Source organism: Sorghum bicolor, chromosome 1 (assembly GCF_000003195.3).
Source record: "Sorghum bicolor cultivar BTx623 chromosome 1, Sorghum_bicolor_NCBIv3, whole genome shotgun sequence".
Classification (NCBI taxonomy): Eukaryota; Viridiplantae; Streptophyta; class Magnoliopsida; order Poales; family Poaceae; genus Sorghum; species Sorghum bicolor.
Genome location: NC_012870.2, coordinates 7,555,842 through 7,577,557, shown reverse-complemented (window position 1 = coordinate 7,577,557; position 21,716 = coordinate 7,555,842). Strand labels below are relative to the sequence as shown.

At 47.6% G+C, this 21,716-nt stretch overlaps 5 protein-coding genes across 6 annotated transcripts; 3 read left to right on the top strand and 2 right to left on the bottom strand.

Moving 5' to 3' along the window:
* Positions 149–1,584, top strand: LOC8060509 (syntaxin-related protein KNOLLE). The gene has a single exon (XM_002466455.2). The coding sequence runs from the start codon at positions 355–357 to the stop codon at positions 1,297–1,299; it is 945 nt and encodes a 314-aa protein (XP_002466500.1). The 5' UTR covers positions 149–354; the 3' UTR covers positions 1,300–1,584.
* LOC8085975 lies at positions 3,200–4,876 on the top strand. Its single transcript, XM_002466454.2, has 2 exons — positions 3,200–3,609; positions 3,902–4,876. The coding sequence occupies exons 1-2, from the start codon at positions 3,290–3,292 to the stop codon at positions 4,560–4,562; spliced, it is 981 nt and encodes a 326-aa protein (XP_002466499.2). The 5' UTR covers positions 3,200–3,289; the 3' UTR covers positions 4,563–4,876.
* Positions 5,024–6,997, bottom strand: LOC8060508 (GEM-like protein 1). Its single transcript, XM_002463868.2, has 4 exons — positions 6,112–6,997; positions 5,904–5,993; positions 5,489–5,766; positions 5,024–5,354 (listed from the first exon to the last, which is right to left on the bottom strand). The coding sequence occupies exons 1-4, from the start codon at positions 6,299–6,301 to the stop codon at positions 5,157–5,159; spliced, it is 756 nt and encodes a 251-aa protein (XP_002463913.1). The 5' UTR covers positions 6,302–6,997; the 3' UTR covers positions 5,024–5,156.
* On the top strand, positions 11,072–12,320 carry LOC8085974. Its single transcript, XM_002466453.2, has one exon. The coding sequence runs from the start codon at positions 11,283–11,285 to the stop codon at positions 11,994–11,996; it is 714 nt and encodes a 237-aa protein (XP_002466498.1). The 5' UTR covers positions 11,072–11,282; the 3' UTR covers positions 11,997–12,320.
* LOC110436275 (CBS domain-containing protein CBSX3, mitochondrial) lies at positions 13,563–18,631 on the bottom strand. Of its 2 annotated transcripts, none has more exons than XM_021462890.1 (6): positions 18,407–18,631; positions 15,941–16,204; positions 15,760–15,841; positions 14,382–14,455; positions 14,225–14,285; positions 13,563–14,140 (listed from the first exon to the last, which is right to left on the bottom strand). In XM_021462890.1, the coding sequence occupies exons 2-6, from the start codon at positions 16,196–16,198 to the stop codon at positions 13,998–14,000; spliced, it is 618 nt and encodes a 205-aa protein (XP_021318565.1). In that variant the 5' UTR covers positions 16,199–16,204; positions 18,407–18,631; the 3' UTR covers positions 13,563–13,997. The 2 variants fall into 2 exon arrangements, with proteins under 2 accessions (XP_021318565.1, XP_021318567.1); XM_021462892.1 differs by having other exon boundaries at positions 15,941–16,201; positions 18,407–18,585.

Genomic DNA, 21,716 nt, shown 5'->3' with positions numbered 1-21,716 from the left:
AGGGTGCCCTTCTCTTTCATTCGTTCGTTCCCGTCCTGTCCCCGTATCGATCGCATCACGCTCGGTAACCGTTGCTCCTTGGGGAAATCTTTTTTTTTTCAAAGGGGAAGGGGGAAAAAAATCATCTCATAGCCGTTGCCCTGCATCGCCTCCCTCCCCGGCCACCGCCTCGCCCAACGGCTCTATTCCCGTGCGCCCCGCTCCACGTTGACCGTTGCGAGTTTAAAGCCTCCCCCTCCTCTCACCTCTCGTCCACCGGCACCCGATCGCTGTCCCTTGCCGATTCGTTCCACCACCGCGAAACCCTAGCCCTACACAGAGAGAAGCGGGAGAGGCAATCCAGAGATCGGCGCCATGAACGACCTCATGACCAAGTCCTTCATGAGCTACGTCGACCTGAAGAAGGCGGCGATGAAGGACCTGGAGGCGGGTGGCGACGGGATCGAACTCCCGGAGTCGGGCGCCGGCGGCGTCACGGACGAGCGCCTGCGCGGGTTCTTCGAGGAGGCGGAGGCGGTGAAGGCGGAGATGGCGGCGATCCGCGACGCGCTCGACCGACTCCACGCCGCCAACGAGGAGGGCAAGTCGCTGCACCAGGCGGACGCCCTCCGCGCGCACCGCGGCCGCGTCAACGCCGACATCGTCGCCGTGCTCCGCCGCGCCCGCGACATCCGCGCCAGGCTCGAGTCCCTGGACCGCGCCAACGCCGCGCAGCGGAGGCTCTCCGCGGGGTGCCGCGAGGGCACGCCGCTGGACCGTACCCGCACCGCCGTCACCGCGGGGCTCCGGAAGAAGCTCAAGGACCTCATGCTCGACTTCCAGGCGCTGCGGCAGCGGATGATGTCCGAGTACAAGGAGACCGTGGAGCGGCGCTACTACACGCTCACTGGGGAGGTCCCCGAGGAGGAGGTGATCGAGCGCATCATCTCCGACGGCCGCGGCGAGGAGCTCCTGGGCGCCGCCGTCGCGGAGCACGGCAAGGGCGCCGTGCTCGCCGCGGTGCACGAGATCCAGGACCGCCACGACGCGGCGCGCGAGGTGGAGCGCAGCCTCCTGGAGCTCCACCAGGTGTTCCTCGACATGGCCGTCATGGTGGAGATGCAGGGGGAGAAGCTCGACGACATCGAGAGCCACGTCGCCAACGCCTCCCACTACGTGCAGAGCGGCAACAAGGAGCTGGGCAAGGCCAAGGAGTACCAGCGGAGCAGCCGCAAGTGTCTCTGCATCGGCATCATCATCCTGCTGCTCCTCGTCCTGCTCGTCATCGTGCCCATCGCCACCAGCCTCAGGAGGTCTTGATCGAGTTGTGATTGGATGAACAACGACCGGGGTTGTGAATTTGTGAAAAACAAAAATGAGGGGTTCGAATTCGATCCGCTGTGTGGGTGGGGGGTTCTAATGATCAGGACACTCTGCGGTTGTGTCTCGTGTTGTTTGATTTCGTATTCGTTAATTTGAGCCTGAATGTTTCTGTATGCATCAGGATTTAGCTGATGATACCACCGTTAATTGCAATTCCAATCTCTTAGACTCTATTGTGTTGATATGAGATTTGGTGAATCAAATTGCAGTTCAAATTTAAAATTCACATTAGGATGAGATGGATGGTGCCTGCTATTGCTTGGCTTTCCAATGTCTGCTAAATCGCTTGCCATTTGTTGTTCCTTATCCTCACCGAAATAAGGGAAATTTTTGTTGATGGGTTTTCTCCTGATGTTCATTCTCATAACTAGGAAATCAACATTACTGGCCGATTCCTTAGATCTGAATCTGAGAAGCGGCTGTGACATGTTTTATATGAATCTACTGTGGCAGATAATCTGGAGCTGCCCACGATACAGCAGTAGCTTGTTTTTTCTCTCCAGTGTTCACTCTAATCTCATCAGCCACACGCCCACACACAGCTCTGGAAAACACAAACAAGTGTTTGGCCCATAAGGCCATCAACAGATTTGAGAAGCCCAGACGGTCGGCCCTGCATCTCGGCCGTTTCCTCATACAGTAACACAGTCCATTCCGCTCTTGAGGTGGTCTAATGCAAAGTGCCGACTGTGTTCCACCGCAAGGTGCAAGAGTAAAGCAGCCTGCCAAATGCAAGAATGTAGTAGGCCAAAAGCCCATGATCTGCAACTGTACTTGCTAATTTACTGGATGCGTTACCGCCGGTGGCAGACACACAATAACAGTGGATGTGGACGCGTGGTTGTAAAGAAAGTGAACAGTGCTGCTAGGACCACGTGAAAAACGGGACCGGATGACGTTTCCACCGTAGCGGTCACTGGGGTAAAGTTTTTTTTTTATTCTTGAGGGCATATGTTTTCACTTCCTTTATCACTAAAAATGTATTAAAAATGTATAAATACACATCTCAATGTAAAATATAAATTCAGTAGTGAAGGAAATAGAAGCACATAAAAAAAACGCTTTCCGGGCACTGGCCCGTGGACAAGGAATGGGCCTCTCTATTCTTCACACTGCCTGGAAATCAATGACCGAAGTCCTTTTTTTTTTCTGGCGAACAAGTCTTAGGGCTTGTTTAGTTTTCAAAATTTTCAAATTGTACGTCATATTAAATTTTTAGACGCATGCATAGAGCATTAAATATAAATATAAATAAAACTAATTACACAATTTATCTGTAATTTGCGAGACGGATATTTTGAACATAGTCAGTCTATAATTGGACAATATTTATCAAATACAAACGAAAATACTACATTGCTCATTTTTTAAAAAATAGAACTAAATAAGGCCTCAAACTCATTCATCAGCGGTAACTACGGCGGAGAAAAATAGAGGCCAAGGGCGAGGTTGGGGGGAATTCAGCTTCCAAGTTTGTTCACTTGGCGATAGGTATAGAGGATGCTGCGACGGTGAGGGATGCAAAGGTTGTTCACCCACGAACCTTTAATCATGCGGATAAAATGAATTCGCTAGCCGCCTAGTTTAGGTCTCAAAAAATTTTAAGATTTTTTAATACTTTGAATCTTTGCACACATCTATAGTGCATTAAATATAGATTAAAAATAATTAATTATATAATTTATCTGTAATTTGCTAGATGAATTTTTTGAATCTAGTCAATCCATGGTTAGACAACACGCAGAGCTCCTGCATAGCATGTGGTGGCCACATGCATCGCTCCTGCATTCCATTCCATTCCATTCCATGAGCGGACGGGACTGGGCCCGACGCGAGGCGCGGCCGTCCAAAACCGTGACGCGCCCGTCGCGCGCGTGGAACAGACAGTGGATAGGAGGCGGGCGCGCGCGGGGCTCGTGATGGAAGAATGACCGGTGACCACCACATGGGGATTGGCGGACGCGGCACCGGCACGCAGATTTCCCCGGATGGGGCGTGTGCGGCTGCCGGGGCCGCATCGTGTGCACGCCAAATTCTCCCGTCCTCTTCCCCCCTCCTCGACACCAGCTTAGCCAGGGCCAGGCTACGCAGCAGCTGCTACCTTATCCCCACCCGCTGGCAGCACTCTGGCAGATATTACCCCCCCAGCTGCTCTACCCCCGTTGGCTGCTTCTTCTCCCCACCCTCGCCTCAACTTCTCTGCCGTTCCCTCCGATCACCAGCTGCTTGTGCTGCTGCTGAGCCAAGGTTAGTTCCGTGCCATCGTGTTTTTCTCTCATAGTATGTTCCTCTTCTTGTGCTTGCTGTTGTATCGTATATAGGAATAGTAGAACTCTAGATGTGTAACCAGTTCATTCATGCGTAGCTGGATTACTGTGTATAAATCAGCGAATCCGATTGTTCTTGCTGAAACTTCGTGGGCAATTGCAAAACTTGCTACTTGCTAGCACGTTTGTGCTGATGCCAGCTAGCTCAGATGCTTGGAGAGGCCTAGTTCGATCGGGCGCAGTCTAATGATTACTGGGATGCGTTCGTGCAGGGTAGCGATGAACATCTTGAACCAGCCCATCAACCCAGGCGGCCACCCGGTGTTCCCGGCGGCCAAGGAGAGCGGGCATCTCACGCCGGCGTCGGTGCGCTTCGACGGCGTGCCGGCGGCGCAGCCGAGCACGGCGGCCGCGGGCCGGCCGAGGTGGCAGGCGCAGACGCTGCGCCGGGCCAGCAGCTACGTCGGCGCCGAACACGACGGGACCACCCCCACCGCGTCCGTCCCGGTCCCGGTCCCGGTCCAGGCCGCGGCCCTGGCGCCCGTCCCGTTCAAGCCGATCACGCTCGACTTCCTGCGGTCGCTCGTGGACACGAACTGCAGCATGACCCCCGTCGCCCCGGACGCCGAGGCCTGCGCCCCGCCGCCGCCGAAGATGGTCGCACTCCGGGTGGTGGTGACCTCCGCCGTGGAGCTGGACGCGCGCCAGACCGAGCTCATCGCGCGCAAGATGCGCCGCCTCACCGGGTTCGTCAACCTCAAGGTCGAGAACGTCGTGGACACGTCCCTCATCGCCGGATTCGTCATCTGCTACGGCACCGACGACTCGCACGTCATTGATCTCAGCGTCAAGAGCCAGCTCGCCGCGCTCAAGAACCGTGTCGACTCCATCGACCAGACCGTCCATGCCCACGGACACCCACACCACTGCTGAACGATCCTAAGATTCCAACACCTGATGCACTGGAGCAAGGCGCGCCATCGCTACCCCGTGCTACAGCTTACTATACAAGCCTATCTCCATGATGATTATGAGACTACCATATACAGAACCGAGCGCCATGGCAACAACAGTTTTCCTATCTAAAGTTGTTGTAAATGGCAAGAAAACTTAGATGTTACCTTCTTCCTGAGCCTATATGCGTTCTATTGCTAAAAAACAAACGTTGTTGTATATATCATCCATGCGGAAACAGCGGCTTCTATGGTGTAAAGTTTATATGCTATTGCAAGCTTGAAGTTTGTGTATGACGGATCAGGGCTGCAGCGCTGTAATGGACTCCATGACCATGAGAAAGATGGTTAAATGAGACTGTGTTAATAAGGATCAAAGAAATGGTATTTTTGTGAGATGCAGCTACAGCTTTTATCTATATTTTCTCTGCACCGATCAGATTAGCGACACAAAAACATCAGGATTTTTCGGTGTCTATCTTATTCAAGAACATCAAGATCAAGATAACGGATGTCACAGTTCATCATGAACGAAGTACAATAGCAGTAGGACCGAACCGAAGCCTCATCAGCATCAGCTGCGCTGGTGGCCGTTGACATCGCGGTGCTGCAGGGCCTCGTAGAGATTCTTGAGAGCCTTATCGTAGTTCACGAACCCCATGAACCAGAACTCGTGGTTATCCATGGTCGTGATCTGAATGTACCTCTCCGCACGGTTGCGCATACTGGAAGAAGGGTTCACTGACGTCACTTGACTCAGGGGAAGCACCACCTGCAGGGAAATTTCGCACACGGTACCATTTTTTGTTCTGTCAGTCTAGGATTCGCATGGAACTGAAGAAGTTGCGGGTAAGGAAATGAACTTCTGAACTTCTGAAGGCGAGTGAAAGGAAGGCTTCCACTGACCTTGTAGTACATGCACTCTTGCTGCTGGCCGGCAGGGCCCTGGTAGCAGAGCGGGCTGTCGCTGCAGAAGGCGAGGCGCGCCGTGGAGAGGTAGAGCGTGCCGATGACGGGGCCCGAGGAGGTGGAGAGGTAGCAGGCGTAGGCCTTGCGGAGCTGCTCCCCGGGCATGGCGCCGAACGTCTGGTAGAACACCCTGTCGTGGCCACCCTCCGCGTACACCTTGGTCCCCTGCGACAGCCGCGCCACCGCCGCGTCTGCCATGTTCGGCGCCATCCGGACTGTCCACCAAGGAAAAGGAAGCAGCAAATCACACATCGGAAGCAACATCGCGTATCAGTCAATCAGTGTATGACGATTGACGAATCGATCAGAGAGAGAGAGAGGGATAGGGAGGATCAAAGCATGAAGCACGCACGGTGGTGCCAGATGTTGCCGGTGGCGTCGGCGGCCTTGCGGGTCCCGTCTTCAAGCAGCTTGCCGTAGCGGCACAGCGCCTTCCTGACGGCTGCAACGCATCCAATCCAAGCGAACAAACACGTAAGCCGGCCGACCGACGGATGTCTTTTATATAACTTGAAGGGGGCGCAAAAGATGAGCAAGAGCAGATTCAGGCGCGTACTTACTCTGGCCGGTGGAAGGTGTGGCGGACGCGGGGGTGACGACCACGTAGGGGTTGCCCACGCCGTTGCTCGTCGCCGTCACGGCCACGGCCGTGGCGGCCTGAGGCGGCGGCGTGGCCAGCTGCTGGTTGCCGTACGCCTGCCCGTGCACGGCCGGGTAGCCCGGCGGCGGAGTAGCCCACTGCGACGCCATCTGTTCGCTGGTGGATTGGATGGAACGGGACGGGAGGGGGTCGAGACGTCCGCCGGCACTGTGGATCGATTTGATCAGCGCTCAGGGGAGAGAGGAGGAGAGCGGGGCAATCTGGTCTTGCGGAACGGAACTGCGGGTAGTTTGCTTTCTTCTCGTGCGGAATCGGAGGTGGCTTCTCCAGCCAGTGGCGAGGAGTCGAAGGTTCTGTGCCGCGATTCCTTCACTCTCCGGCTCCACCCGAGGAAGGCAGGAAAGGGAAAGGAAGGGGGAGCGTGCACTGCAGCTCGGTCGACGAGGTGAGGAAGACAAGTGGAATATTTTGGGGGTTCGCACTTCGCAGCGTCCGGCAGCGTCCGGCCGTGCGCGTACGTCTGCCGCAGCCGCACCGAATCCGCTGGGCGGGCAGGGCGGTGCACCGAATCACCGGCGCGGCGATCGATGCCCACGACGGCGCGGCGCCTTCATGGGGAAGGAAAAGGAACGGCTGAGGGCTGACCGGGCCCAGGATCGAGAAGTTACTGGTTATGTGGCCCAACAGGAGAGGGTTTTGGTCAGCCCTGGTTGATGGTTATGGGCTTCTGGCCCAGGAGAATCGAGCCTTGTCATGCTTACTGCCGCTGGAAAAGGGAAGTAGGGAACGACCCTGTAGGTTTGCCGACTCTTTCTTTGTACGCTAGGGCCTTGTTTAGTTCAAAAAAATTTTGCAAAATAGGCACTGCAGCACTTTCGTTTGTATTTGACAAATATTGCCCAATCATGAACTAACTATGTTCAAAAGATTTGTCTCGTCAATTCCGACCAAACTATGCAATTAGTTTTTATTTTCGTCTATATTTAATACTCCATGCATGCGTCTAAAGATTCGATGTGACGGGGAATCTGAAAAATTTTGCAAAATTTTTTGGGAACTAAACAAGGCCTAGTTTCAAAACAGTGCGCAAAAACCTTACCTTCAATATTCTGAGTTTAGTCACCTTTAGTCACTAAAATACCAAACACCCCCTCTAAAAGGGTCGCTAAAGTTTAGTGGCTTTAGTAGATAAGCGGCTGCTAAAAGTGACTAAAGTGCAAAGATTACAGGGGATACCTCTTATTAATTCTCCCTCGCTTGCATTAATTAAGAGCAATATGGTCTTTGTTTAGTGCTTTAGTGATCTTTAGTGAATAGAACCAAACAGGGTGCTACTAAACTTTAGTGGGATCACTAAACTTTAGTAGGATCACTAAAGGAACCAAACAGGCCTTAAGTACCGGTAGTGGACAGGAAACTTGCCGTATATATTTCTCGTTTAGAACAGCAACACGGTTTTCAAAACATAACTTTAACCTCTTTTTTTACAAAAGTATTTAGAATATATATATATATATATGTATAATTTTATAAAAAATTACTTTTTTAGACAAATCTATTCATATAATTTTTACATTGGCAAACTCTTCTAAATCCTATACAGGATTACGTGTTTATAGATGTGATATACGATGGAAGATAAAAACAAATAATCTAGATAAATTTAAAATAGTACTTTTTTTGAAGAATTAAACATCCAATAGCGATCTTCTCTACCGTGAAATTTATTGTGACTTTTTCACTAACATTTAAAATCAGACCACCTGTCAGTGACAAAAGTCACCGAGACTTAACTGTAGAAAAATTTTGCTCTCTAGGTTAGAGCAGATACAATAATAGGTTTATAGTCAAGCTAATGCTGATGTAGAGGAGAGAAGAGAGGAGAGAGATGATAGCTTGACTCTTATGTAAGCACCAAGGTGGGCACGGATGCATAGATAGTGGTGGCCCAAATAGCAAGTGTTGTGAGAAGAAATAGGAAAGAGAAGATATATTTTAGAGACAAGTATGACACAACTTATTGTATAACTTGGCTCTAATCGCTTGACTTATAGCCAAGCACTTGGCTCTATTAGGGCACTCCCAGTGCTAGAAATTATATGTAGTTTCTATACCTATTAATTTCTAAAGACACAATATATAGAAACTATAGTTCCAATGGATAATTTCTATACAATATTTTTTATCCAATCACATTCATCCTCTCTCCATTCTCAACCAATCGTGTGGACATGGTTTCTAACTTAGACTTAGTTTCTATAATTTTTGCTCTCTCTCTTCAAATAACTACCTTGCCAAATTAGCAAAATGCTTAGGTGGCAGTATAATTAATGTCTATAGAAACTATGATAGTTTCTGCATTGGGAGTGCTCTTAGGGCACTCACAATGCAAGACTTATCACAGAGTCCAAGACAATTAATTACATATTATTTATAGTATTTTGCTGATGTGGCAGCATATTTATTGAAGAAAGAGGTAGAAAAAATAAGACTCCAAGTCTTATTTAGACTCCAAGTCCACATTGTTCGAGGTAATAAATAATTTTAGACTCTATGATAGAGTCTGCATTGTGAGTGCCCTTATTGATCTCGCAAGACTCTATCACAGAGTCCAAGATAATTAATTACATATTATTCATGGTATTTTGCTTATGTGGCAGCATATTTATCGAAGAAAGAGGTAGAAAAGATATTAAGACTCCAAGTCTTATTTAGACTCTAAGTCCACATTGTTCGAGGTAATAAATAACTTTACTCTATGATAGAGTCTGCATTGTGAGTGCCCTAAGAGCCAAGCTATCATCTCTCTCCTCTCTTTTCTCCTCCACATCAGCATTAGCTTGGCTATAAGCTCATTATTGTACATGCTCTAACAAGCTTGAGAAACCAAACTATCCCTGTGTTAGTTAGGCAAGACAACCTCCAATGATTAATGCCTCGTCTGGCATTTTGAAGATATGGCCACAGGGACAAAGCAATGTTGTAACTATGGGGGTGCAAATACACCTCCTGAAAATGTTAAAACAAATATCGTATCTAAGTTTTTAATTCATTTATGTCTTCAGTAGCTAGTTATATAGGATCTAGAGAGCTTTCTCTTTGTTGAATTCTCTTTTGAGAGTGGCAGAGCCAAGAATAATAGTACGTTGACCGGTGCTACAAGTTTGGAGTTGAAGCTCGAACGTTAGCGGGTTTCTTTTTCACATGAGATGAGATATAAGGGGGTGTTTGGTTTAGAGTGATAAATTTAACAAACACTGTAGTATTTTTGTTTTATTTGACAAATAATATCCAAATACACTGTAGTATTTTTGTTTTATTTGACAAATAATGTCCAACTATGGACTAATTAGATTCAAAAGATTCGACTCGCAAATTATCCTCTAATAGCTGTTTTAGTATATATTTAGTACTTCATGCATATATCCAAACATTCGATACGATGGGTAATAAAAAAAACAAAGGAACCCAAACAAAGTTAAGCATTGAGGTAGCCGATATATACGTACCTTCTGTGGCACATGTCTATACATTCACGAAGGAATAGGCGAATAGCACACCCCTCTAATTTATTCGAACTTTGCTACTGTCTAGTCACATCCAGTTAGGCCTTGTTTAGATCCAAAAACTTTTTAGATTTTGACACTGCTCGTTTTTATTTGATAAACATTATCCAATCAAGGAGAAACTAGGCTTAAAAAATTCGTCTCGTGATTTACATATAAACTGTGTAATTAGTTATCTTTTTAATTTATATTTAATGTTTCATACATGTGCCGCAAGATTCAATATGATGGAGAATCTTGTAAAGTTTTGGGTTTTTAGGTGTATCTAAACAAGGCCTTAGCTGTGTAACTATGTGGCCTTATTCCAAATTTCATACTAGTCTGCGTATTTGTTCGAGAATCGCGAGCTAATACTGTACACGGTCCAATATCATTTCAAATTGTTTGTCATGGCATGCATACTAGCGCAAACGTGAATCACACTGCTATAAACACACGTTGATTAAAAAAAACACGTCGATTAAAAAAAACTTGAGATATACTCCCTCCATCCCAAATTTTAAATCATTCCAAGAATTTTGGAGAGTCAAAATATTTTCACGTTTGACCAAAATTATAGAGTGAAATACTAAAATTTGTAAGGTAAAGTGAGTATACTATGAAAATATAATTAAGGAAGAATCTAATGATATTTAGTTGGTATCATAATAATTATTATTTTACTATATAAATTTGGTTAAACTTTGAAAAATTTGACTCTTCAAAATTTTTGAAATGACTTGGAATTTAGAATGGAGGGAGTATTATGGAGTTTGTGTGTATCACCGACTGCCTCCGATTTGGAACAGAAGATGACTACGGGGACCAAAACCCCGCACGCGAGAGGGCCCGTGTGTCTCACGCCGCGGGGCGCGCCAGGAATCAGGATCACGAGCAAAACGAGATCCCCACGCGACCACGTCGCCCACGCCGCACTGGCCGGTTCAGGCCCACACGGCTCTCGCCTCTCGGCTTCGCAGCCACCGGAGTCCAACTGAACACGTCACCACGATGGGTCCGTGGTGCAAAAGCGGAACGCCGGAACCCCGCCACCCGTCCGACGTGTCCGTGTCGCGGCGCGCTGACCTGTCCGCCCCGTCCACCGTGGCTCGAGCAAAACCCCTTCCCGCCTCCCGCCCGCTGCGTGCCGGAGCGTGCCGCGGCGCGCGAACCCGCGCGCGCCACGCTCCCTCGCCCCCACATCACACCACGCACGGATCCGCACCAATCATAGCCCACCGACCGGCCACAAACCCACCCCGCAGACCCTCCTCGCCCGCACGGGATCCCGAAACTGCGTCCACGTAGGCCGCCACGGCGCGCAGCAGAGCCGTTCCAGGAAGCAACAGGGCGGTTGCGCGTCGGAGACCTCTGCCGTGCCGGCTCCCCCAATCCGCATCGCTCCCCCCCGCCCAACCTATTTCTACGCGCACCACCCGTTCGTCGCCGGTGACTCGTCTCGGCTCGCGCTACTTCTACTTCGGAATCGCCCACCGGTCTCGCCCAATCATACACCAGCGCCTCGGACCATCATCAACTGTCGCAGGAGCTCGCGGGGGCGGTCCGATCGGTGGTGCAGCGCGCGATGGCGGCGGCGCCTACGGTGCGGGGCTACGGGCCGTCGTCGTCAGTGGCACTGCCTCGGCCGCGATCGCGGGTGCCTGCGTCGCTCGTGCCCGTGGCGAGGCGGCGGGCGCCGTCGTCGGTGCGCCTGCGCGCCGCGGTCGCGGACGCGCCCCGCGGCGGCCTGCAGCTCCAGCGGCGGGAGGAGGATGAGAAGGAGGGGTTGTCGGGGACCGTGTTCGGCAGAGGAGAGGAGGATGAGGTGTTGGAGAAGGTCGGGGAGGAGAAGGTGGAGGGGTGGATGCGGGAGTCGATCGCCGAGATCGTGCGGCACATCGGGGAGGCCCCGTTCCTGGTGCACCTGTTCAGCAACGACGACGGCGAGGGCGAACGCGTGACCGTGCGGCGGGAGCCCGCGGCGCCCGAGAGCTGGGCTGACGTGCGGCGCCGGTGGGGGCCTGGCGGGCAGCGGAAGCCCGACGGGATCATCCTCGTCGAGCAGGTGGCCGCGGACGGCGGCGCCTCCGCCTCGGAGGCGGCGCGGCAGGTGTGGGGCCTGGTGGTGCAGGCGCGCGGCATGGAGTGCGCGTCGTGCTACGTGCTCGACACCTGCCGTGTCCGCTCGCCGGCCGGGTTCTGCACGCACTTCTGCCTCGCGCGGGTGCAGTGCTTCGGCGACCCCGTCGAGCTCCAGCTCCGCAATGCCTGGCTCAACCGCCTCGCCGGCCGCCGATAGCCGCCCGTTGGTCGCTGCTGCTACTACTGATTCTACTACTAATAGTATTCGATTCGATGCGTCAAGGACCAAATGCAACGATGATGCCTCCTCTTCGCTGGCAAGAACGAGGAAGAGAAGCATGCAGATTGGAAGCAGGGAAGGCGAACAGAATCCATCAAATCTTTTCGTTCAGTTCGGTTTCTCCCTGAATTGGATATCAAATATTTTCGTTCAGTTCGGCTTCTCCCTGAATTGGATGTCAATTGTACAGATTATTGGTTGTAATTCTTGCTTATTCAATCAAGAAGCGATTCATCGAGGCAAATTGCAGTTCATTGGGTATTTGCTAATCCGAAATTCTCCGAGAACCTGATAACCTCTTGCTCTCGTTGCACGGCAAGTGACGACATGGTTACGATTCCGCCGTAAAGTTACGCGATGACGCCTCTTTGTTTTGGTTTTTTTTTCCTCCTCCTTTTGACTTTCATTAGTTTTTTTCCTCCTCTTTTTGACTTGTGTGCGACGTAGTGTAATTTTAATTTAACAAATCGTTTTGACTGTAAGATAATGACTTGGAGACATAATCAGTGGCAAGAATGTGGGGATAATAGTAGCTGTCGGCCCCATTGATCTGGGAGATCTTTTTCGTGGCTCCAGCGTTTGCAGCAGAACAGCAAGTGGCCCGTTGCCTATCAGTTTCGGCCATTTAATACAATCCCTTAATTTGGGATCCAGTTCGGCATCAGCATGATCCAAACATTTAAGGGATGTTTTTTTTCCCTTGACATGGCAATGAACTAATGAAGCTGTCAATATTGACAGCAAAATCAGCTCTGGTCGTCTGAAGTGCTAGCCGCCGTACGATGTTAGAACCAGTGCACCAACGAACACGCTGACAGTGTCGTTGCGATGACTTGCTCGTGTCCTGAGACACTGGAGAAGGCAATTTGACGAACACGCTGAATTTTCTTCACCTTCCATCAGGCGTCGGTTTAGACAACAAACAATTAAACTTGCTACGAAGACCCATCAACTTTTATAGACTAATTGCAACAACAAAACAAGTCAGCAAACGCCTGAAGCCCTGAACTATTCAACTTTATGACAGCTGACAGTGTCGTTGCGATGACTTGCTTGTGTCCTGAGACACTGGAGAAGCCAATTTGATGAACACGCTGAATTTTCTGCACCTTCCATCAGGCGTCGGTTTAGACAACAAACAATTAAACTTGCTACGAAGACCCATCAACTTTTATAGACTAATTGCAACAACAAAACAAGTCAGCAAACGCCTGAAGCCCTGAACTATTCAACTTTATGACAGCTGACTGTCGTTGCGATGACTTGCTCGTGTCCTGAGACACTGGAGAAGCCAATTTGACGAACACGCTGAATTTTCGGCACCTTCCATCAGACGTCGGTTTAGACCACAAAGACCCATCAACTTTTATAGACTAATTGCAACAACAAAACAAGTCAGCAAACACCTGAAGCCCTGAACTATTCAACTTTAGGCTTGAGGGTCAACCAGGCAAATCCCCGAACAGGCTGAACTATTAAACTTGAGGGTCAACCAGGCAAACATTGGCTCGCGTGACCAATATACATTATGATTCTGAAAGTCTGCATAAACCCATATCAGACGCATTTACAGACTCCCCAACAGCAGCAGCAGCCAGCAGACGACGTACATACAACAATAAACAATTCATAACACGAACATCTTTCATTCCTTCAAAGGAAGCACACGGCGGCACGCTTTTTATTTCCGGTGTTTCCACCATCAGATATTCAGATCGTCTCTGCGCCCCAGCACGGCACCGGGCGCATTGCTCACGCATGCCTTTGGCAATATACACATAGAACACGCGGGGGAAAAAAAGAAAGGAAAACCTTGGCCAACTTAACAGCATTGTCCACGGAAACACAGCATATTTCGTCATCATCATTGTTCCTTGTTATTGGATTTCACAAAGGCGGACTTCACTGGGGGTTGCGTCGCTGCACATGACAGTCGTCCTAGTAGCCTCCCTGGATGTAGTCGTTGAGCCGGTTCAGCTCCTCCCTGTGCTCGGCGACCACCGCGCGCACGACGTCGCCGATGGAGACCATCCCCAGCATCCCTGTGCCGTCAATCACCGGGATGTGTCTGATGCGGTTGTCTGCACGACGCAATGGATCGTAATCAATACCAGTGCCTCACGATTCTAGTAGTATTTTCTGACAGAAGTACACATGCTGGTTACCTGTCATCAGCTGCATTGCTTGCAGGACTTTGGTGTTGGGGTTCACTGTGATCAGTTTGTTCTGGCATCATAATGCTTCATCAGTTTAGTCATATGGTAAAAGTATAGGTCTTGTGCTAATCAGATTCTAGTATCAAAAGGGATAAATGGATAATACCTCCTCGGTCATGATGTCGCCAACCTTAGTTGACTTGGAAGATCTTCCCTGCACTATGATTTTCCTTAGATAATCTGAAAACACAAAGTTTCAGATGTTAGTCTCGTGGTACTATGGTAGTATGATCTTATGCATATCTTAAAAAAGATTGCCATGCTTCCATTTCCGATTTCAGAATGTAAAATCTGTCAAGTATTGGTTCTGTCCTCAAAAACACCATCTATGTATGCTGATCGACTGTATATGGATACTGTTTTGGTTACATTCACGTCCAATATGTAACGTGGTGAACAGTGCAGTAACTACTAAGGCATAGTGTACATGAAACAGAAAGCACCATGTGGTGTGCATGAAATTGGCTCAGTTTGAAAATCATATGCAAAGAACTTCACACTGATTTCCAATGGTATATAGAGACCAAGGATCAGAAGTTTACGGCATGCAAATAAATGGCTTGAAGTTTACATTTTCTTGTTAGTTTGTACCCTTGAAATTTCTCTGCACATGAAACTAAACCACCATTCATAACTTTCTGACGGAAATATAGAGAGAGATAGAACTGGGAAACACCCTCACACCCATTGTGGGCGGTGAATTTCATATATATATATAGCCAAGTACATCTTGTGATACAAGAATACAACAATTCAGGGTAGTTATTTATACATCTCTAATAGGAAATTCAGTGTAAAGTGGCGGCTATGGTTGTGCCATGTGAATAAAATCCTATGTTACTTACCACATAGTGTGTTTTAACTTGCTGTATTTTCTGTAGTATGAACTATAAAGTGCTCTGAAGAGTTAAGACTTTAGACTCTTTGAATGCCAAAAGGACTATGATGCACTGCTGAAGCAAAAACAAAGTGGAGTTATACATTCACAACCTACCAGTACAACTCTTAATACTTTCATTTCCAATGTGTTAAAGAGTTTCTTATATCACCATAAAGGGGCAGTAATAAGGCTTTGCATCTAATGCTATTTTCCAATAAAAACAACAGGAAAAGGCAACACCTCTCAATATGTAGACAGAGAGAAAGAATTGGGAGACACCTCAGGCCATTGTTTCAAATAGCAAAGCTACAAGCACTAGCTGACTAGCTCTATCTTATTAGTACAATAGTTTTCTCCTCAAGTTTTCTGATAATTGACTTTTGGCACTGGCAGTCATAATTTTCACAGAATATGAGTAAAAGTTAAGGGACACTCTTTGAAGATATGCATTGAGAATAGTAAATCAAGTATTTATAAACAGAAAATTTTTGGTCAAGGGTGTCAGTTAATTGAAAATGCAGGTAGTGGTATATGATTTTGTATTTTTCCATCATACCCACAGGTCACGAGTTAGATGCCAAGAGTACAGAAATTTGTTCATTACCTCTCTCAGTGACAATGCCAGCAATTGATTTAGCCTCTCCAGGTTTGACAACCACCAAAGCTCCCACGTTGTGCTGCGTCATCTGCAAAACATTTAAGGTGCCAAAAGGTAGGTTGTTTATCTTTGATGCATAACCAGACTATAAAGGAGTTAATATGACCATCAGGAAGTGAACACATACCGATTTGACAGCATCATAGACAGTATCCTCTGTGGTGCACCAGAGCCAAGATCCATCAGCACTCTTCCCTTTAGACTTCAAGACATCTGATACAGTGGCAGTTTCAAATCCACTATCCTCTAGGCGAGCAGATGAAACTGACATGAAACGAGAAAAGACAGCAGGAAGCATTGCTGGTTTGGGAGCGCTGATGTGTTGTAGAACAGCGTATTTAAGCACACTGCCATGTGACCTGACGGCTTGCACTGCCCGTTGCATTTTCTTCTGTGTCATATCATAAATCAAAAGCAGCAGTCACTTCATTTTGAACTATAAATGATTTCAAATATGATTTTTATGCATCATATCATTTGCTTGCTGCCTTAAATGCTCAAATTATGAATAGTGTAGTAAACCAAATCTCAGACAACAGATGTTCAGCACAGAATCCGTGATAAACAACATTAGCCTCAAAACTACAAGACAATGCCACAAACTGCTTTCCAAGAATATTAGAACTTGGAGACATCAGACTCAAAAGTACATCCAACTCTAAACATTTCATAGTAGAAGAAAAATAGATGGAGAGATATTAACATGTCATATATATCAATAAGTTTTTACCAACATATATCATTAAGGAGCAAGCAGGCAGTCAAGGTCCCTGATTAATTTGCACCAAGTAATTCACCTTATCAAAAGTAGGGAGATCCCGGTACAAAGAAAAACAGAGACAGGGAAATAATACTTTTTGCTTGATCTCAATTTAACAACAATGATGTGAGCATGGTTAAAATAAGGTTGTTGCCATACAAAGCAAAGGGGATAGGTCATGACCATGACTCAGACAGAGAATTGGGAAGGAAGCAACAACAATGATTGGATAATTGAAAGCATTTCATCAATAATGCAGTCATTGTACTGTTCTGCATAAACAAACAAATCCTATCTTAATCATAGTGGAAAATCCTATCCTGATCTTATTGGGAAGACAATACTAAAGGCAGTTAGTTTTTCAAGTTGCTGCCACCATGAAAGGGATGTCTAGCATATCACTTTGTTTTCTGACCAATAAATAGTGGAAGAAGAAAACATTTACACACACCACCAGTAGAGAACAGAACCAAATACTTCATCTTGCTAGCAACATGACGACATGCCATATTCTATCTACAAATCAGCATCTGTGCTGAAATAGTATTAGGAATATGTTAGCGATATATTCAGCCAGCCACAATGCCACTCAAAAAGACTATATATATATTCAGCTTGGGCGCAGAGAGGTAGTATGCGTAGAGGCAGGCCTGTATTCTGGATTTCAGATAACTGAGCCCACCATGACAATGGATTCGGTTTTATGTCACAATCAAACCAATAAGGAATCACCATTCACCACCAAACCGAGAATCCGAATAATGGGGTCTCCACTCAGGACACTGAACTCCACCCATGCTGCCAGGCACTCGACTATCTCCATGACATTGAATTTGGGTTTATGAAATCATTGCAGATACAAGAATCAAACGAACAATCGAATCATAAACGGAAAAATCCAGGTGTCATGCCTGCCCCGGATTTTTTTTTTTAGCCAAGTAGAGGTTTTTCGTTTACTTGTACAGAAGAAGAAAAAAAGGTTTTAAAAAAGAATTAATGCAGCCGGCCAAAATCAGGTGGGGAACGCCTCCCCCCGGTGACCATAGAAAAAAAACTGAAATCTCGAAGCGAGAAGAACTAAACAGAGCCAACGAAAAACAAAAGAAAGAAGGTAAACTCCATCTCTCTATGAGAGGCTTTAGATAAAAACTCGATCTGTATCTACTGCAAGGGCTAAAAAGGAATAAGCCATCTATGTGCACCGATAAAGATAGCAAATGAAGCCATCGATACGGTGCCTCACCTATAATAGCCTAAGAAATGAAAACATGGAAACCCGTAGCAGAGAAGGGACAGATCAGACACTGAATAGCCAGAGAAACGAAGTAAAACATGCTCGTTCATTGTCTTTCCTCCCAGTTGCTAGCGAGCAGTTCTTTGCCTAAAAAACTCTCTCCTTTTGCTATATAAATCACGAGCAGAGTTGCTCGCAGAGGAAGAGAGCAGATCGTGCAGAAACCAAGGGGAAAAAAGAATACTCTTCTCACAAAGCGAGACCACCGTAAACGTCGAGCTAGCTTTCCTTGCACAAAAACACCTTTTTTTCCTTCTTTTTTGTACGAAACGGGCGAGCAGAGATGCTCGCATTCCTTTACAGTTACAGCTTAAGAGGAACAGATCAGTCCGTGTATAGAAATCAAGAACAAGAAAGAACGCTCTGAACGCACGGCTAGGTTTACCCGATCCAAAGCGAAGTAACACTAGTTCCATCAGAAACACCTATCATGGCGCCTCTAGGCTCGCAGAGCAGGCAGCTCACGGTTGGGGCCCTGATGCATCGATCCGTTTAGCCTAGGCTAAAGCAAAGTAGGGTGGGTTCGGCTGCTGCTTTACCTGCTCGAGCCGATCCGGAGCGAAGCCCCGCGCCGCAGTGAAGCCGGAGGAGTTGGGGGTGGTGGGACTGGAGGAGGGCAGAGGAGGACGCCGGAGGAGGAAGGACACTTGTTACACTGGGAGGCGAGGGTGGCGGGGGGTGATGAGCGCTAATTAAAGCGACGTGTCTCTGCGGGTGGGGATTGGGAGTGGTGAAGTCATGTGCAGGTCGGTCTTATCCACACGGCCCTGTCTGCTCTTTTGCTTTTTTCGTTTCTATAAAAAAATAATGCGAGTTGGAAATAAATATTTCATCTATTCCAAAATAACTGTTATTCTTAATTTTTAAAAACACCTTTAATTAAATATATTAGAAATATTGATATTTATAATACATAACTAATAACATTAAAAAGATCTTATAATAAACTTTTTTTAAGATATTTAAAGACATACCTATTTCATGTATTTTTATAAATCTAATTAAATTTGTGATACGAAAACTCGAAACAATGGTTATTTTAGAATAGTGTAAAAAAAAATGGATATACTGTTTGTTATATGGGCTGCGCAACAGGCCAGGACAACGCTCGATTATCCAGTTTTCGGCTTGTTACCAGTCAGTCAGAATCAGCCGTGCAGACCGGAGGGGAAGAAGAAGAAGAAGAAGAAACCACGGGCCGAGAAGAAGTGAGGAGAAGCCATGCTGTTGCGCGTAGGGAGCAGTCCCGGCTGACGAAGCACATGCATGGACGCGCCAACCCAACGCTAGATAGACTGAGGCCTTAGGGCTTGTTTAGATGCATCCAAAAACCCCAAACTTTACAAGATTTCTCATCACATCGAATCTTGCGGCACATGCATAGAACATTAAATATAGATAAAAAAGATAACTAATTGCACAGTTTGTCTGTAAATCACGAGACGAATCTTTTAAGCCTAGCTACTCTATAATTGGACAATGTTTGTCAAATAAAAACAAAAGTGCTACAGTGTCAAAATTCCAAAAGTTTTTGATCTAAACAAGGCCTTAGATGAAAAAAGTTTTGTCATTTTGGCACTGTAGCATTTTTGTTTTTATTTGACAAATATTATTTAATTATGGAGTAACTAGGTTTAAAAGATTCGTCTCGTGATTTACATGTAAACTGCGCAATTAGTTATTCTTTTTATCTATATTTAATACTTCATGCATATATCACAAGATTTGATGTGACGGGAAATCTTGTAAAGTTTTGGCCTGACCACCTCCCGTAGGTGGAGCAGCGGATCACGGTACTGGTAGTACTACTACTAGCGTAATAATCAATCATGATTCATGATACAGCAGGAGCAGGCGCCAAGGTTTAGAGAGGACGCAACCCCAGAGGACGGAGGAGGCATCGGGGGCGTGGGTGGTGCACGGGGCCAAGGGACAGGGGGCACAGGGCCGGGGCCGGGGCCGGGTCGCCGTCGCCGTCGGCGTCACGGGCGCGCGTAAACAAAAACAGGCGTCGCCGTCCCGATGCCTCGGCGTCACGGAGGAGAAGAAGCGGGATGGATCGGTGGAGGCCGGAGCCGGGACAGATGGAGGGACGTGCGAGCAGCCCGTGACGGCGACGGTTTGGCAGCCCGACCCTGCTTGATGAAAGGAACTCTACCCACTCCGTCGCTCTGCTTGTCGTCGATGTTATTATTATCCGCTGCTGCTGGTGGCGCCGAAAATATCTTCGCCTTGGCGCCGCCGCCCGGATCGGATTGGGTTTTCGGTAGGGACCGCTTCGTCTCTGACCCTACTCTTTAGTACGGGAGTACTCGACTACGCGAGCCTGCTATAGGTCCTAGGTTGCCCTCCATGAATGGAAGGGACGAGATAGATTCGCTGCGAGTGGTAACGCGTTGCACGCTCGGTACTACGGAGTACTCAGTAGATTCCTAGCCCGATGCAGTAAAGATTTCGCTTCACGGGCTCACAGCGCCTCCGAGTCACGGAAACACCGACGCACTGGCCTCCGACCGCCGCACATCACTGGACTACCATACCTGTTACCAAACACCCGTTAATCTGGCTAGCTAGCATAGCGGGGGAGGGGAGGGACGCACGCACGGGCGTGTTGCCGACCTGCTACTCCGTGCGCTGCGCCCCCAATCCCCCCCTTTGGCTCCTAGACCGGGGCCAGTCGACAGCACAGGCAGCCTCAGAACGGACACGGGTGGCGACCGTCCGACCGTGGCCGCGCCGTCCCACGGCACCACTCTGCCAGCCTTGGTTGGTTACTTTCAGAGCCCGCAGCAAATCGCACATGGTTTGGTTTGGTGTAAACCATGCACTAATAAATCTCGGAATCCCCGCACACGGCGTCGCTTTCTTCTTCCTATGAGTAGTTTTGAGATCCGAGTGAACCGGACGTACAATAAAAGCTACAGTTCCTTTCAGGTACCATTTGAGCATTTCTTTTCTTCTTCCACTATTTTTTTTTTGCTGGCGTCTTTATGGTTGGCAAGTGGCAACAAACAGAGACCGCGAAATCAAAACTCTCTGTCAGCATGATGAGGGATAGACGGATAGTGCAGCGGCGGCCCTGCCCACGGTATTGCTGGTGTGATCCTGACAAAAGTCAGCATCGCAGCACACAGATATCGGTGCTACGAACCTTAATAGTTAATACCCATCAAATGCATGTAACCTGTACATCAGCCAGAATAACGACTCTTTAGCCAGATCAAGGCTCATTTGGAACGTAAAGATTCTATACAGCAATCATAATACGGTAATTTTACAAGAGTCAATTCAAATTCATGGTAAAACACAGGATTAAAAAAATTGTTTTATAAAAAAAATCCAGCGTTCCTAACGAGACAAGAAGGTCCCACGTTTGGCATAGAGCGGATGCCACCCGGTCTGTCGCGTTCCAGGATCCCATGCGTCCGCATCTCAATCATTTTCTCACCAATACCAGTACCACAAACTCACTGGTTTTTCAACAATCCATCAAGGCCTTGTTTAGTTCCAATTTTTTTTTAGGAAATCGACACTGTAGCACTTTCGTTTGTATTTGACAAATATTATCCAATCATGGACTAACTAGGTTTAAAAGATTCGTCTCATCAATTTCGACCAAACTGTGCAATTAGTTTTTATTTTCGTTTATATTTAATACTCCATGCATATGTCTAAAGATTCGATGTGACGGGAAATCTGAAAAATTTTGCAAAATTTGTTGGGAACTAAACAAGGCCCAAGAGGCCGCAAATGGTTTCATAAATATACCATCAGATACCAAATACCATACATATAACTACACAAGTCGACGTATTGGCCCTGGAACTTTATGACGCAGACGACACTACC